This window comes from Caloenas nicobarica, chromosome 17 (assembly GCF_036013445.1).
Source record: "Caloenas nicobarica isolate bCalNic1 chromosome 17, bCalNic1.hap1, whole genome shotgun sequence".
NCBI lineage: Eukaryota > Metazoa > Chordata > Aves > Columbiformes > Columbidae > Caloenas > Caloenas nicobarica.
The window spans coordinates 2,082,737-2,101,433 of NC_088261.1; the positions used below are offsets into that span (position 1 = coordinate 2,082,737).

Sequence of the window (18,697 nt, forward strand, 5' to 3'; positions counted from 1 at the left end):
ATTAAGAATGGAAAGGTTCTCTGGCAAAATAAAACATTCTCAAATATCTATAGCAGAAGCCGGTTGTACTCTGCTTTTTAAATTGTACTTCACAGGTAGTTTCTACAGTGCTAACTTTAATGATTTGCCATTTTAATCTCAGAAAAGACAGGTTATCAGAAAGCAACTTCTGTGCATTTCTGCCAAGCAGTGGTTGCAATTACATGGTCATTTAAAACCCAAAGAATTTTCAAGTAATCTTCAAAAGAATAGCTCATAAGTATTGGCATAAGTGCTACACTGCTAACATAGCCAAGGCAGGTGCAGCGTGGTGACTTTCCACAGAAGAGCCAAACACTTTAGGAAGTAACGCTGACAAAGTAGGAAATAACATTCTTTGTACTGATCAGACTTACACAGCTTAGGTTGAATACAAGCAAAAATGTGACAAAAGGCTGTTTTCTATTCACAATAACAAGGAATTGTAGCCCACTGCAATAGTTTCACTTACATAAAACAGAGAAAGACTTATGGGATTACAGCACACGTGAAAGTTTAACCCTGCAGCTGAAAAGCCAACTGTTACGTCATTTGATTTCTCCAGGGTGATTTTTCTGCACGTAATCTTGTAAATCAATCTTGGTATACGTAGCGCACCATCTATTCCTCAGTAAACTAAAAGGAAACTCTTGCAATTTATGATATATACACGTAATAATTATTTGTTATTGAAGTTTAAATCAAGCGTGATAAAAGCAGACTGTACTTATTATCCAAATATCCAAATATACTAATGTTTATGAAAATGCCATCTTCTTCTAAAGAGGTTTTATACGGACAAAGTATTTTACCTTTTCAAAGTTAAAACTTTGCTCCTAATGCCTGTTCAGATCACAACAGGAACTGAGAACTGGGCTTTCATTCTGTAGTTCAAATTTCAAATAACTTAAGATGATTTTATACAATAGAGTCCAGACCATCAAAACAGACTGGATTTCTAGGCCAAGTACATATTCATTTTGTCAATTAAACATATGAAACGATTATTCAAGGTCACATGGAGATATTATGCACCTGTGAAATTTAAGCATATGCTACCAGTTTACTATTGCCTGCTATTTTATGTCTCCCTCATCACTTGTCCATTACAAATACGAAAACCCTTCAGATATGAAAAATTATGAGTCATGTTTCATAGTTCAGTTCTCTGAGAATTAGACTGATAACGTCAAGCACACCTCAAACCACAGCCTTCATCTAGTAAAGGAAGAACAGGTAAAAGAACATTTTCAGCAAAAATATGCAACTGAGAAACTGTAAATCTACTAAACATGAGTTAATTTTAAACCAGCTGCCATACTGTGATTGACAGTCAGGCTGCATGGCAGTAACAAACACTAAAAAAAAAAGCATCCTTCATTTTAATGCTATTTTCATGAAATGTACACCCTTCTTAAATATTACATAGGGAGCAAGCCATGAATTTTCTTCTGTCTTAGAAAAAAAAAAAAAAGGTGTTTTCATTTCAGGCACTATCTATTAAATTCTTTATAACACCAGAATTAACTATGTATTTCAATATATTTTAGAACTTTAATTTTTACCCACCTATTGGTACAATCCTGTCTGGTTCGCAGCAGTAGAAGCATACCATATTCCAAACATTCTACCTGAAACTCGGTTTGTTTTCCTGTTTACCATGACATCCTGCACGCAAACCCCGTCCCCAGCTGCACAGAGAGCTCTTCATCGCAGCTGAGTCAGAACCAGAGACCCAATGACCGAACACCAAACGGCATTTCTGACTAAACACGCATTTTTGATGCTTTCAAATTAACACGCAGAAGACTCTGGAATGTAGGCACAGAGGCTGCGTCGCAAGACATAAAATAGCCTGGGAGCTAAGAGGATAACGAATTGGCAAGATGCAGATTAAGTGACACTGAGGCTGCTGCTTATTGGCCTAGTCTGCTGCAATCTTTCATCTTTCCCCACCCCCCCCCCTAATTAAAAAACAGACACACAGAGAAGGGAATATTGTAACTTCAACCAAGACCCTTGTGTGTGTCAGACACAATTATCCAGGTGTTTACCAAGCAGAATATAGATTATCAGTGCCTTAAGATGGGAACCCATACAGAAGAGTTATTAAACACCATGGTTCCTCTCAAAGCACAAGTGCTCATGCGCTCGGGAAAAAAAAAAGCACAGAATGAAATATGCTCCTAAAGGCACATTTAATAAATCCAAAATCTTCAGAAGTCTGTTCTAGCAGCCTCCCATACATCACTAAGAGGTGGTGTTTCAAGAGCAGTACCACAGCTGAAGTGGGAAGGTACAGAACGTGCATTTAACATCCAGACGGCCTTTTAGTGTGAGCAAAGTTACGGGATCGCTTCATTTCACTTTCCTTTTACATACTCACATCTTCATCTTACCATAAAGCCCTACAGGTTTATAAATCCATCTCTGACAGGTTATTTCCACAACATTCAGTTTCAGTTGTATCCTGTTTCAAAAACTCCTGCATTTCAACCATGCTGTCTGGTTGTCCAGGGCTTCTCTGATTGATTATGTTAAATTAGCAATAACTGTGTTCTAAAATGTAATTATCATACTGATTACATACTGTCTTACTGCATCTCAGTACATAAGAGCTGTCAGAAAAAGGAACATTTTGATGCATTTTTCAGGCAACAGAAGAGAGTCTCTTCAATTCAAAGCAGGATTAGGATGCTATTTAACAAGGAACCAGATAACAAAGAAGTACAAATTACGCAGTTTGTCAGTTTGAAACCAGGAACTCCTCTGACAAATGGGACTATTCTCCCTGCAGAAAAGGACTGAAAACCTGAGTATATAAGCCCACTTGAACTGAGAGTACCAGAGAAGATTAAATATTTAATTCGTAATTATTAAGGATGTATAATGATTTTGGGGAATATTTAGGATAATTTACATGTTCCGCTACAGTGCTGTTCAATATGATGGTTTAAAAAAACCCAAATTCTAAAGGTACCCGATCATACTACAAAACTGAGAAAATCCCAACTACTGCTAGTTGGTCAGTACTCAGGTGTAGAAGAAACTCATATCCCTGAAACTGGTTTTTAGGAACAAAGGTCCAAGAGGAACTTCAGTTATTTTGGTAGCTTTCAGATGAAATTATTCATATTTATGATTTAAGTGAAATGGAACAAAATTTGATTAAAAGCAGCAAGTGTGTGCAACTTTCTGGAACTTTAAAATTTCATTTCTAATTATGTTTTGAGAAATATAATTAAAGTCATCTGCATTTTAAAAAAATAAAATCTTATTTACAAATGAAAAATTAGAGTTCCTTTTTTCCCTGCTACCTTGGCTCATTAAGCAAATTTAAATGGAGTCACTGATGCTTTGCAATAAAATGTTCACTGTCTGTTTCTAAATCAATGTTAATAACTTTCACTATTTTTATCACCACAATTTTTCATGTCTCTGACATATTATTCAAGATGTTTGATGGGAAGCACTCTGCGAGAGGAGGTACGGCTTGGGAGGAGGGTCTGAAGGTTGAGTCAGGAGTGGGCGACACTGCAAACCGGTCGGAGTCCAGCAGCCACGTAAGAAACTCATAATTGCACTAGCAAGTTTCACAAGTTACTTTTCATTTTACAGCACAAGAAATTTTAAAATTTTACTTACAATGTGTGACTCCAGCTAGGGTTTGATAGAAGGTGGGGGTATCGCTGTCGTCAGTGAGTGTCACATACACACCTCCAGACAGCAGCCAGCGGGAAAACGTGAAAGCATCTTTGTTGTGCAACAGCCAAACCCTGAACTTCTCATAGTTTACCTTTTCACCCTGTAAGAAAAAAAAGAAAGTATGCTTTCTCACTACCAGTAAACAGGAACCATCCAGCTGCATGAACAAGAATTGGGACAATCTCCTATAAAAATAAGTACTAAAATAATTTTTTTTCTTTGGAGCCATGCCTGTTTTTCCATTTCATTCTGAAATACAGCACTGGGAGGGAAATTAGACTCCTCAGCTCTCTATGCATTTCAGCCACCTACTCAATGTGGCCTTTGGAAAGTCATTCACTCTGAATCTCAGATTAACAGCATCAGAAGAAAAATGGTTGCTTACAACTCGAAATAACAGAGGTTATTTTTATGAATTTAAATTTATTATGATAGATAAAAGCTCTTTTGTGCCAAACAACAGGTGCTATAAAATCATCAACATTCTGTTATATCATTTTCTTACTACCTGTTCCACTCTAACGTTCCCTCTACTTCTTGTGTTGCTGTCTGTAAATGTACCAAGAGCTGTGTCATGTTTCGCTAAGACTCTGTGTTGCTCCAATTGATCAGAGGAAGGACAAAGAAGAAACGGGACAGGAAAACTTTGGACAGAGGGGAAAAAAAGCATTTGAAGCAAGTAATGTTTACATCTGAGCCACAATGGAACTTGAGCAACTAGAGCAATATGGCTATCACTGAATTTGTTTCCTGTATTTCAGAAACAAAAGTGAAAAAAACCTCAGATATATTTTAAAGCTTACATTTCTAGAGGAGTAAATGCATTAATTCTGAAGAAGTAGCTATACACATCACTCTTGAGAGCACAAACTCATCCGCTGTACGGCAGGAGGGCCCACAGCAGAAATATTAAACTTTCTCACTCTCCAGCCATGACCGGGTATGATTAACAGCCCAGTAAATTGTGCTAAGTGGGTTATTACACTATTTTCATTTTAAAAGAAAAATCAATATACAGCATTTTCTTGAACAGGAGAATGGTATGAGGCCAGATTGATACTTCTCTTCCTGCAAGTCTTCATAAAGTATTTCTGGATTTCTTGGACAGCGTGCAATTAACTTTTAGAGTATAATTCATCATGCCATATTGACGGGAAATTATAAATAGGAAATACTGAAGTGGGTCAGCTCCAGAAACTGGCCTGCAGTATATATATGATTTATGGTTCCAGCCAAGAATGAAGAACGTAATCACTGCCCACAGAGCCAAGATGATACCACTGCCAGATTTAAGGAGTCTGCCTCAGCCACTGCCCATAACCAAAGTCATCTTCAATAGAATACAATACAATTTAAGGTAATTAAGTAATCTAATATCCACAAATGAAGATTCTAGTCGATCGGTTTTTCAGTGGAATGTATAACGATGACTAGATTTTGCTGATTTGTAGTCCTCTGATACTGAATGAAGCAACCAAAGCACAAAAACCTGGCAATTCTTCAGGATCCCCAGTGTCAAAGAAGTACCTGTGAATATTTAAAAGTAACAATAGCCTGGTTTAGAGGAGGACTTCAGCAAGCTTCATAAAGACGAAAAACAAACTACCCAATGTAATTTTTCACTTTTTTGTAAAAGCAATAGGATAAAACCTGTATGAAATACCTCAGAGAAACATTTCTTGAGTGACTCTGGGACTTTCCCATCAACCACATGCAGCATCTTCTCCATTTCTTCACGGACAACATAACTCCCAGATTCATTAGAAAAGAGACTGAAAATGTCTGAAGAAGTAGAGATATGTTTAAGCAACTATGGTAGTTACATTTTTCAAATATTAGGCTTACAACTGGCTGAGAATGCCAAAAGCTGTGCAACCAAAGCACTAGAAACTTAGATTGATTCAATTTCACTGCAGCTCAACAAGGTTTAGGTCAAGAAGTGTCTCCTTTTTAATCTACCATTGTCCACTAATCAAAAGGAAAATAAATATTATCAAGTCAGATTAACAAGGAAGACAAAACAACAGAAGTCAGTAGGCAGATGCTTTCACTTGTTTTGAAAAATATCAATGCCATCCTCCTTCCTCTGCCCACATACAGTGAACAACAGTCTTTCTGTAGGATCCTAACATTTACATTCATGACTTATCAAATATTTCATTTTGGTTGAGTATAGAAAACTAAAATGCACTGAATTTCAAAATATACAGCTAAAAAATTCTAAAAAACCTACTATATTGACAAATGTATGCCCTGGTTACATATAAAAACAGGGATTTCGTATCTGACACAGTTTATGTTTGGTCTACGTAAGTGTATTTTACACTCACTATCCACTATTTTGTTAATGTTGTAAGTTCCATTACTTACATTTTGCTTTCTCTTCCTCTTTGCCTCTTGTAAGTAACACTAATCCGACTATCAAGTTATTGAAGTGCAGCCCTTTGGATATTCCTCCAAATGAACAGTAGATAACCTAGAAGAATAAAACAGACAAGTTAACAGGGAGAACAGTTGTCAGAACTAAAAGCAACAACTTATACTGAGGCAATACATTGCATTTTTTCCTGCTAAGCACTTGAATACCCACATAAAAATCCAACTTTTAACTATATTACAGAAGCAAGTAATAGCATCACAGAAAAAAGAACAAAGAAAATATTAAGCTTAGAAAAAAAAGTAAATCTACCGCAGTGTTAAACCTTTTGCAATTCACACTTCCCTGCTCACATTATCTAAATAAAACTGGAAGACATAGACATGTACGCTGCTTGTGAGGTCAATAACACAGAAGATGCCAGAAATAGAAGCTGTGATTAGAAATGACATGGAGCAAGATATCATTTGAAAGGTCTGGCTAATCTTTTTCTTCTCTGCTAACAATATTTTATTTTCTCTCTCAAGACAGGGGACACACTGTGAAAGAAAATAATCTTTTAAACATGCATGTGTGCAGGATGGAATTTTTTTAGATATATAAACACACACAATATTTATATCCATGTAGCATATTTTGGCTCTGGCCATTTATACATAAAATTATTTTTAAGAGCTTGTAAAGATTAATCTGCACTTTAGAAAACAAAGTAAAAGCCAATGGAATCTCAGAGAAAGCAACAGCAAGTGCATCTCCGGAGTAAATAAAATCCTCTGTTATAATGGCTACGTATAGTATTAAAACTTCCCAACCTTCTACTTCCCCAAAACTACACCTGGATATTCAGGTTTACTTCCAAGTCACCTGTTAACTGGGTTGGAATCAGTGGCTCAGTCAAGCACACATCAGTGACAACCCATGATTCAAGTCTGGAACATTAATTTCAGATAGAGAACGTACATTGTGGTATTGTATGAAAAAGGGAAAGAAATTAAACTAGCTTGTAGATCTGTACAGGTGTATCTGGGTGTGCACATCTACAGATGTACGTTATCAACTGCGTATGCCTGCCCAGAAAAACAGCAAGTTCCTGGGTTACCTCAGCAACTTTTGGAGGGACTCCATCGCCAAGAACTTCCCTGATGAAGCACTGTTGAGTCATATAATACGAGAGTCCACAAGTCCTCTTGAAAGCATCTTTCAGTCGCTTTAGCTCTATGTCTGTAACTGTGTTGAGTAAGTAGAGAGGAAAAACATATAGCTGGTCAGCAAAAAGGTCGTAGAAATGTAATAGCTTAAGGACCCTCCAAATCCTATACACCTTATATTTACCTTTACAATGAAAAGATAGGGAGAAATTAAATGCATGATTTCACCTCCATAGTGGGAAAACCTGACTACTAGCAAATGAGATCTAATAACCTAATCTTCCCAAAAAAAGAAAACTGAACTAGACCTAAAGTTAACATCAATTATTACAACAGTTCACTACCTAAGTTTTCTCTGACTACAACAGCGTATTATAATTTGTTCTAAATTAAGCACTATTATTGTCACACAAAAGGAAAATAAGCTTGCTTTATGATCAATTTTATACTGCATATAAGCCAGAGAAACAATCTGTAGTCAACAGTGGTGAATATTATTAAGAGCAGCTCCAGCAGCATGCTTCAGGTAGTTTCATCTAGCAACCAGTCCACTGTTCCATATAAAAAAGAATCACCACTTACATGCTGATAAGACAGTACAATGAAGCATGAATTTAATGGGAATAATAGTTAAACTTTGGAATAAATGTAATTCTTCACCTAAGATCTTCTTGCACAGTCAGAATCTGATTGCCAGCTAAAATCCATTCAAACTTGTTTACAACCTGTAAACGTGAAAAGTTTGATGACATCCCATTCAAACTTGCACAAGAGCTTCCTGAAAAGCAGTCCCTGCATTCAGGTTTTACAAGCACACAGCAACTTTCTAACAAAGTGTTGAAGAAGTGAAGCATCTCGCTGAACGAACCAAGTCCTTTGTCAGAAATCAGAGAACACACCGTGACCTGGACCAATGCAAGTTACCGTGTGGTGCAGAAAGAGCGACTGACCATCCCGAGGCCAGAAGAAATGCTGCTGTGCATGACACCTACTTCACTGTATTTATAGTAAAGCATTTTCCTTTCCCTGATATAACAAGCCAGACAGAAACAACACTGGCATGGCCAAAAGCTTGTCAAGCTTTTTGTCCACCAAAAGAAAACCAAACACTTGAGAGTTTAATCCAGTACTCTCTCTAAAACTTCCACATTTCAATTCATTCATTTATTAAAAAGTCACAGACTATGTCATTCTTCCTAGGCAACTTTCACTAATACAAACCTCCTCTACGTTACCTTGGCTGGATGGTTTCCAATGGAGTTAACGACAGTTTAACAGAAGATTAGTGCTGCTTCCAGCTCTCCAGGGAATATTTGAGCTCCAGTTTGTTTAATAAAGTTTAAATGAAACCGTGCAACCTCAGCTAAAAATGTCACCACAACTTACAGTAATTGTAACAAACCTTCAGCTCATTCAACTGCCGAGGATATTTTTAGTTTAATAGTGTTACTTAAACTTAATGTTGTTTATATGGATTTATGACTCCTAATATTTTTTTCAACTCACATCTGTCCAGGTAATGATTTGTGTAACGCCTTCCAAACAATCCTGTGCTGGAAACCACCCTCTTTCCACCGCTTTCACTCCACATATTTATCACCAAGTCATCTTGGAGTTTCCCTTTTGGAATAAAACTCTACCTGAAGCTCAATCAAGTACTCTCAAATCTAAAGTCTGTTTTGTATAAAAACTGTAGTCCAAACAGTATACATAAATAATGTATGTAGCGCAATTTCTCTTCAGGCAACAGATATTGTTCTTTTTGCTTACCCATTGTGTAACAGTGAAGCACATCCTTAGATGTACCTTAAGTTCTGTTTAACTAAACTATGCTGGCGGAAATCATCCTTACAGCGGAGCTCTGGCCAGTTTCGCAGACACATTCCCTATTCATTTTAGAAGCTTTTTTTCTTTCCACATCCTGTAGCCCTAATTCCACTCCCACCTTTTTGTCTGTATCTTGGGTTAAAATGCACTGCGAGTAACGTATGGTTCAATGTATAGCACCACCTCTGTCACTTAAGACAGGACAACTTTCTACAACAAACGCCTGTGCAAAACTCAGCAGATACCTGTCTCAGCAAGTGTTACTCTGCTGTTACAAGCCTGCTTGTGGAATTTATTAAGTCATCGTAAAAATATGACTACATAACTAAATATACCTAATATTGATAGTTTTGCTTGTTCGCTTCCTGTCTTAGAAAAAGAGATAGAAGAAAATGGTTATACCAAAGCCAATTCTTCACTAACAGAAGTACCTACATTGCATACTATCGTATTTCCTTAGAGAATAATGAATCTAAGCTTGGTATAAATTACCTCAACAGTATGTTCTATTCAAACACTGTAAGAAAGCAGTTAAAATCTATCTTTATTTTTTTAAAAGATGCGACACTAGGAACACTCCTGCGGTCAAGAACAGAACTGCCATACACCGCAGTCTCTGCTTGGCACCAGTCACTACCGTGCGCCTAAAGCAAGAACCAACCGAGTATCTTATCTTCCCATCTCCCAGCATGTGGCTGCACTCCAGCCACCTTGCAAGGAAGTTCAAAGATTTACAGATGCACCAAAATTCACAAGCAAGCACAGCTGCTCAAGATGGAACTGTTCACATGTGAACATCACACATTGTAAGAAAAAAAATATTCATTTTGAAGGGAGCTTGTCTGAAGGTTAAGAGAAGTGGTCAGTCAGGCTTAATGGATTTATTACAGCTTACATGGCATAATTACTATATACCTTGCCTGTGACATGTGCAATGGGAGTGAGGACAATAAATGCACTTTAAATTCCTATTTAATATTTATTAGGAAAGTTGGACCAGCCACAAAAAATACCGTCCTTTCCAATGCTTCTTCCCCTGCTCTTCAAAACCCAAGCAGGCTGTGGTGATACAGAGTGAGATACAAAACACAGCTTTCAAAAGCACACACTTGTCTGCTGTAGCAAAGAATAAAAGCACAGCATTTGAACTTTAATACTGCCCAAGACATCCAGGCAAGAGACACTTAAATCTTCATGTCTTAAATATCTCAACACTAATAAGAATGTAAATTCTACTCTGCATCAGGCAGATGCTTGATAAACGATCTAAGATAGCCTGTAAAAGTAAAATAAACTACTACTGAGGAGCTGCTTTAATCAGTGCCAAGGACAGAATCCCAGTAGTTTAACTGAGGGTAGGAGGAGTTAATCTGCCAGGGCTGCTACAAACTGTGAGCCAATTAACATCATCTGTAACTAACTTGACACAAACAACACGTGTATTTGTTTTCTTTCCTTTCATCTAATTAAAGTAATGCCTGCTGAAAACAAATCAGTGATTTGGTAACCTTTGTTCACACCAGAATCACAAAAGTAAGGTGCAAATCATCACTTCCATTAGTATGAGTAGTAGTAACAGCACCGAAAACCTGATAAAATCTTAACGTCTCAAAAGCCTAAAACATTTCATTTGGCTATATCAACAGAAATTATTTATTCTAGTTTACGGGTGACCAGGAAAAAAAAAAAAATAGTGCCAAATCAAGACAGAAGACCACAATGTATCGACAATGGTGAAAATCAAAACAGGAAACAAATTACTGCATAAACAGGAAGAAAAAAACCAGAAGATAAAAAGTTCAGTTAAGGTAAAGGGTCAAGAAACTTTGATCTCATCTGACTAAAGCATCTTACAATGTATCTAGTAAGGGCTGGTACTGTTTCCCTGAATTGTAAGCATCAAAATGCCCACAGTACTCTACAAATACGCGTACCAAAAAAATCTGAATTCCCAATGTCACTTCAAAAAATAATTAAAAAAACCCGATACAGCCCTGCAGATCTCAAGTATACCAAGTAAGCAATAATTTGCAACCATCAGCATAACATTGCATTTATTCTTTACTAAAAATAACCAAGCCTGAATTTTAATAAAACAGACAACTTGATCATCCTTCAGAAAGCAAGCAAAATTCACCTACCTCAGGCTCTTCCTGACTTCCAGCTTGGGTTTTAATAATTCTAATATTTTGATATTTAAGTGATAACTTTACAGGTTCAATATCAAACTCACAGGGCATATAATTCTCTAACCAGACAATTATCTTCCCTGTAATCACTTGCTCAATATTTCCCCCAGGAATCTTCATCCTAGTTATACATGGAAATTTTATTACTTTTTCCATTAGTCTTTATTGTGACTTAATGGCTGCAGCTATGAAGTTGTCAAGAACCAAAGCAATACTAAAAAGTTTCGAAGAGGTAAAACATGCAAGTGAATGTAAAGCACGCTTGGGCACAACCCCAAGTAGGAAGAATAAACTGCAAAATGAGATAAATGAACCAGCTATAGCTAAAAAGACAAGCTCCACACCCAGCCATCCCTGCCAAAAAGGAATCCACTAAAACACAAATTAAAAAAAAAAAATCCTGCCTCTCCTAATGAAAACATTAATCCACTCTTAAGGAACCTTTCATAAACATAGTATCAAAAATGGCACCACTCAAATGACACAGTGCATCTCACTAAAGACTTAGCAGTGTTAACATGACATTTACCAATAAAAGGAATTTAAGGTTAACAGCAACACAGTCCTGGTTTTAAAAAAAAAATAAAAATCAAATTATTCAATCCATTTTTTTCCCCTTACCTACCCTTTGTGGGGTTTTTTGGTAGCAGTGGCTCATCCTGGGGATAAAGCTTTTCTTGGTTCTATTAGACCTAACCATAATACATATCAAAGGTTTAACATCTTGTGTGTTGAGAGCAGAAGAAGATTTAGTTATTACAATAGGATTTGCCAATTTTCTGTAACATGAATACTTAGCATTTATGTGATGCTTTTAATCTTCAAAGAGCTTACTTCTCACAGTTACCACTCTCAAAAAGAATGCCATTAAGCATTATTAGCCTGTTTTATCCATCTGTAAAGTCTCTCCACCGGGGTGCACACTGTCACATCACTATTTGCATTATGTTTGCTCCAAGAAAAGCCCACCAGCACAGGTTCTGTGACAACCCTCCCCACAAGCCCAGTGTGGACAGGAATTGCTACATAATAGCCCCAACAGGGAAACAATCCTCCCATCATCTGAGCACTTCAGTGTTATTGGCTGTATCTTCTATCTTCAGGAATTAAAGGAGCCTGGTTTTATACGCTTACCAGTCCAACCCTATGAGCCACCGAAGAAATCTGGAAGAAACTGAAAATTCAGGAACCTAATAATTAAGGCAGCTTTTACCATACATACGACCGCAAATTTAAGTGCAATAAACTGCAATATTAGGGACAGAAGTAATTACCGTTATCAGTTCAAGAACTGGTAAACTCAACCCCAGCAACTCAATAAAGCCATTTCCAGCCCTCATTAATCACAGGGCGTCGCCTTTGTGGCCACAGGCCCCTGTCAGACCATTTATCGCTTCTTCCAAGATAAGGTGCTGTTCTTCACTGGATGCTCTGAATCAGTTCTTGGGGACCCTGGAGAAGACGCTCAGCTGCCCAGCACAGGTCAGAGCAGAGGTACACGGTTTACATGGTTTTAAACACAGAGCATAAGCCATCTTGCAGCTATACTATGTCTTGTTCTTTAATTTAAAAAATACAGTCTAGGAAAAGAAAAATCATGTTGTTAGATCCAAGATAGGAAAATAGAGACCAAAAAGTTCTCATATGACTTTTCCACAGATAAGAACCTTGGTCACCACCCTCTCAGAATACAGAGCACGCTGTTCTGACTGTGCTAAGTGCTGCTGCTGCCTTTTCTTAAAGTAATGCTGCCTCAGCAATGGGGAGTGCAAATCCACTTTTCTAATTTTTAAACTAAAATCTAGGGTTTAACTGCAACACATTGCTGGGAAAACGTGGTAAAAGCCTTCTTGAAAAGACTAGGAAATTTCCAGTGCAGAATAAGATTTCGTTTCTGATAACACCTAACAACCAGAAACATGGATTGAAAGGAAGTGCTTCTTCAGCCCAGAATAGATTCATGATGCCATATTCAAGTTCATTTTTACAACAAATCTAATCTGCAAAACTGAAGTTTTCATAATTACTATCCCGACAGTTTCAGTTCTTTTTCTCCACATTCACGGACTTATTAAATTGGGCGCTTCCTGTTCTGCTTAGGTTTCTGAGTTTCCTCCACGTTTTTTTCCTTCAGGGTTTCAGAATTTTAAAAGAACAATTTTCCAAACTAATGCGTAAAATTGATCATTTCAAACAGCTGTCAAAAAATCCAACTTAATGAGTCTTATGATCATTTGTGGAGTTCCACTGAGACAGTAGCATATACCTGTAAAGTATTTCAGTTCATGACTTGCTGCCAAAGCAGTCTGCCAGAGGACAAAACCTGAGCATTTCCATTAACACTACAAATTAAGATAAGAAATATCAATTCAAAACACAAAAGAAATATAAGTATACATTCCATATTAAATACTTTACATGGAATTAAATTGTACAAGTAGATGACAACTGAAAGATCAGCTAACAAAAAGACACAATGTGAATAAAAAACACAGCTTATGAGGAAAAATTCAAAAGGGCTTGTAATGGGTTTTAGTTTTAAAGGATGAAGAATACATTTTTATGCAGAATGCAATTATATCTTATTCTGGCCTGCTGACATTGACTCTCATAACTTCTGGGTCCAATTCAGACTTCAAACTAAGCAAAAGAGCTTCAAAGGACTACCCAGTGAGTTTGAACAGCATCCTTGTCCCAGAACCTCCGGACGGTTTGCGGTGCATTCCACGTTAACGTGCTGGTAAACACATCCACCCGTACACCTTATGAAAACCGCTCCAGAAAAGGGATCCTGATTTTGCTCCCAATACACTCTGTGGTAAGCACAACGTTGTCAGCCCCATCAGCACATCTCCATGTGAGAGGAGAGGCTGTTACGTGTTGTGATGGGCTAAAAGGAGAAGGGAGAGGAGGATTTAAACACCCGAGAGATCACGGCATGTCACTTGATATGCCAGGTCACCCTACCTGTGACAGCTAATCACTTCAGTGCAGGGAATGATTCAAGTAACCATTTCAGTGCTTTCGCCATTTTATCTAAATAATGGGAAAGAAACCCTGATCATTACAAATGGCTTTATCGTTTATCCAAACCTCTCTCAGGCATTTCCTATTTTGCCTCAAAACCAAATAAAGGCCTTGTTGCAAATGTTAGCATATTTTTAAAGTAATTTTCTTAAACTATTAGATTATCTGGCCAAGAAACACACATCTCTATCTCCTAGAACTCAGCCACATGTCAGTATTACACTAAAATAATGAAGGACATTTTTTTTCATTGTCATTATAATGAACGACTTAATAGTCTCCACAGAAAAATGCTGTGATTGATTATAACTTGCATCAGTTTTTAAAGAGATTTAGTGAACCACTACAAAAACGATACGCAGACACGTTTTGTTTCAAACCAAGATCTGAACCCAGCTTATACTCATTAAGAATTAGAAATCCAGAAGTGAATTTACACCAGCTTAATAAAACAGCAGTTAAGAGATGCACTCATTCCAAACATGTCCTCACCTATAAGGATGTCAACCCTGCTCAGCTGTAAACACAAGCTCGTCAAAAAAACCCACAGACTTCTCAGAGGTGTTAAAATTCATTATGTAAAAAAGAAATGCTAAGCATTATTACACAGCTAAGCTGAAAACACTAAAGCTATATAGACACAGTCATCACTAACAAAAGTAAAATGTCCCTGAAGAAATCGCAAAAGAGAATGTGCATTAGGATTTTGCCACTCTTTAGGCTAGCAGGGTATTTTTTTATTCTAGTAAGTGCTAGAAATAATATAGTATTCAAAGTTTTGTGAATTAGGCCCTTTCAAACTCTTAGGCAAAATCTACCTTAATGGATTTTTCTTCTACATTCATCATTGCCCAAAGGATTCATTGCATCATTATGTAAATGACCTTTTCATATGAAAATTAAATGTTAAAGTTGCTTTTTGTAGTTCTTCAATACTGCAAATATCACACGGGCATTCACAGTAACTCAGAATAAGTATAACTTAGAGAAAAAGCAATCACTCCAAGCAATATAACAAATTAAGAAATAACTTGCTTTTAAAATACTTAAAGTTGAAAGTCTTATTTAAAATTAACCTCCAGAACTTTCCTGTACAGAAACTTCAACTAGGACATTATCAGTTCTATTATGAACAATATTTGTATTTGGAATTTCTTCTTGGACCAAAAGAGGTTAGGATTATTTTAAAAATAATTAGTAGCTAAACCATACAGATGCCAGGGATAAGAGCTCCAGGACATACAACTCATTAGACCTATCTGGCATTCCACATATACTGAATTGTTTAGAACTACTGTATGTATTCACAATCTGACCAAAAATATACTCAATTTTCAGAAGATAGTCTGTCATTTTTAGAATGACAGACATTAGTAACATCTGTTTTTTTCAAACACAGAAAAATCATAATCAGTCCTATCACAAAGCAGCAGTTATGCAATAATCTTAATTTATAGAATTAAATAGACATATCATGCCTCACCTAATCACATTACTTGCTAATGCTCTTTTTTAGTCTCACAAAGCTTGTCATCCCGTTGCAGGCCCATTTTTTGAATGTGATTTCATTTTTTTGAGTACTAAAGAACTGAATACCTTACTTATTTTATGAAATGAGACAGGAGGCTGGCTTCCCTTTGAGCAGAAGAAAGGGGGTGAGGGTTGTTTTACTCATTTCTCCCATAGTGCCAGCAGCCACAAAGCCTGATACTGTTACAGGTCAAGTACAACAGGACTCAAGGAGCCCCCTCTTTTTTTCTCTTCTTTCATATTTCATTAGAGATGCTTCATATCTTTTTGAAAAGCTTCCTAGTTTCTGTTTTTGTCTTATTTTGTTTTCTCTGTAGGACACTGTCAGGTAGATTTAGAACTCTGATATTATATTTCACAAAAACAAGACTTTACAAAATTCAAGAAGAACAGAAATATTTCACAGAACCTATCAGGTTGGAAAGTATCTCAGGAGGTCACCTCGTTCAACCTTGTGCTTGAAACTGGGTCAACACGGCACTCAAACCAGCCTGCGGAGGCCTTTGTCCAGGCAAGTCTTGGAAACCTCTAAGGATGAAAGTTCAACAACTTTCTCTGGGCATGTATATTTAAAAAAAACCAAACAAACAATTAAAAAAAAGGCCTGCTGTTACAGGAGTGAAAACTAGAAACTAATTAGAAAGAATTGACCATGAAAATAACTGATTTTATTGATTAAAATACAAGAACAAGCCATGTTACAGAACAAGCAACAGTTATATGAGCTGTGAGATATATAAGCATATAATCTATAAAACAAATGTTTTGAGTACTCAATTTTAGTCTACATAAATATAAGAAAATATGTATACAATAGCCTGAGAGTGTACTTTTAGTTTATGTCAAGACGTTTAACGCTCAATATAAGGATTTGTTCAGCTTATCCTTTAACTTCCAACCACCATGGCTGGAATATTATCTATTTACACTCATTTGGCAGCTTCCCTGACCACTTTGATTTAAGTCTCTAGGAACACACTAACAGGATAAAAATGCACCCAATATTATGAGACTACTGTTATTTAGAGACACAATTCACATGCTGAAGTGAGAAACCAGAAGGCTCCCCAACATTTACTGAATCATATTTCAAGCTTTTGAGGGCTTTTTGCTTTAAGACGTTCAACTGTTTCTTGTTTCTGAAATGCCTACATTCTTAAATCCTCTTTTATCACTTACATCCATGAGCACATCCAACACATCCAACATTTGAGCACCTACTTATCAAGTTACTGCCATGCTTGGACGTGGGAACCATTTAAGAATTAGTAAAAATCTACTAAAAGGTATGCGATCAGCTCCCTCAGAACCACAGCACTAAGCAGAAGGCAACGTTTTCCTCTAATTTGTAGTACGTTTTCAACTGGTATTTCGTAAGGAACTTCGAAAGACCACAAAAGGCATCTCAGGAAAGGAAACTTACTGTTAGTTGACTTAAGTTCACTACACAAATGTTCCTCATTTCCAATAGGAAATAACTTGGGCAGTTATAAGAAGAGGCTGAAAACCACTGAGTACACTTCTTTAAACTTGGAACCTGAAGCATAAGAAGAGAAAGTGGTCACTGCAACTTAGCACATGAAAAATTACAGATAAACAACCTCTCTCTTCTAACAGCAGCCTCTTTTCATCAGTTCGTGGAAGCTGTAGTAGAATTCCCCAGCCACTGGTGCACTGTAGTACACATTCAGCAGAGACTACCAAGGTATCCTCCCAAAACAAGCATCAGAACTGAATGCCAAAGTTGTGAAATAATTACTGCTCAGTGAATTTGAGTGGCTCCTTGCAGCTCCACGGATCTATAAACAGGAAGTATGAAGCTATGCATTCATACCTGTTTTCATCATATGACAGAGCCCTACAGCCATCACATACTGGCTGACAGAACAAGTCTCACTGTATGATCTAGACTGTCTCAACAGTGGATCCTATTCATTCTGATAGCTAAAAAAAAAAAAGAAAAAAGAAAAAAGGAAGGCTGAGAGAGATCTAAGTATTTTCATCACAAGCATCTCAAAAATCAAAGCTTCTTAAACAGAAGGGCACGGGTTTATACCTCTAGAAAACAACATATACTGAAGAACATTTACCTATCTATGGTGTTCAAGCATTGTTTTTCAGATATGAGAGAAAAGAAAGCAGAGCAACTGCCTTTGTGGGATACAGAAAGAGAAGAATAAACCACTAAAATGGCTCCCTGATCATTTTTCCTAAAAATGCATGTGGGATTTAAAAAGTTAATTTCATAGTCTGGAGTAGTAAAAAGTAGTCTTCTATGAGCTCAAGGGCTGAGCCCATGGATTTTGTCACCAAGACAACCTCAAATAGATGATTGTATGTTTGCACAAGTTTTCCATCATCCGTTTGTCAGATTTATTACATCTGTATGCTTGAGGATGTTAATGATCAGACATCAAATATATATGCCTTGATTTAAATAAAACGAATGTAGCTATTTTTCAAATTCAATCAAGACACAAAAGGTCATTAGCAAGATTTATCCCCTGTCCATCACATCACATTAGTCTTTACTGCAAAGCATACTAACTAACCTTTTAGTGGATTAAAATGGGGTTTCATTGCTTTGACAGGCTTGTTGTTCTGTAGTCAGTAGCATCTTTGAGACACACAGAAAACTGTCTTCAAAAACTACTATTTCATGACCTCTCCAGAGGCAAATCCTGTGAAATGGATACACCTGCAAGTTTTGCCTCATTATTAGCTGGTGTTTTAATCACATGCACATTTTTTTAAAAAAGACACTATTTCTGTTCCTCTTTCTCTCAGAGATCATTGTGCACAAAACAATCCACAATGAAATGGATCTATCGGCAGCCCCTCATTTCTCCAAACAGTACACTTGCTGATCACACTGA

General features: G+C 36.9%; 1 protein-coding gene across 4 annotated transcripts in view; it reads right to left on the minus strand.

The window, feature by feature from the left end:
- Positions 1–18,697, minus strand: part of USP32 (ubiquitin specific peptidase 32) — a 52,740-nt gene that overhangs the window by 30,340 nt on the left and 3,703 nt on the right. For all 4 annotated transcript variants that reach the window (XM_065647140.1, XM_065647141.1, XM_065647139.1 and 1 more), the window contains exons 2-5: positions 7,200–7,327; positions 6,094–6,199; positions 5,387–5,505; positions 3,664–3,823 (exon numbers count right to left, since the gene is read on the minus strand). In XM_065647140.1, coding sequence (XP_065503212.1) covers positions 3,664–3,823; positions 5,387–5,505; positions 6,094–6,199; positions 7,200–7,327 — 513 coding nt within the window. The remainder of the gene's footprint in view (positions 1–3,663; positions 3,824–5,386; positions 5,506–6,093; positions 6,200–7,199; positions 7,328–18,697) is intronic.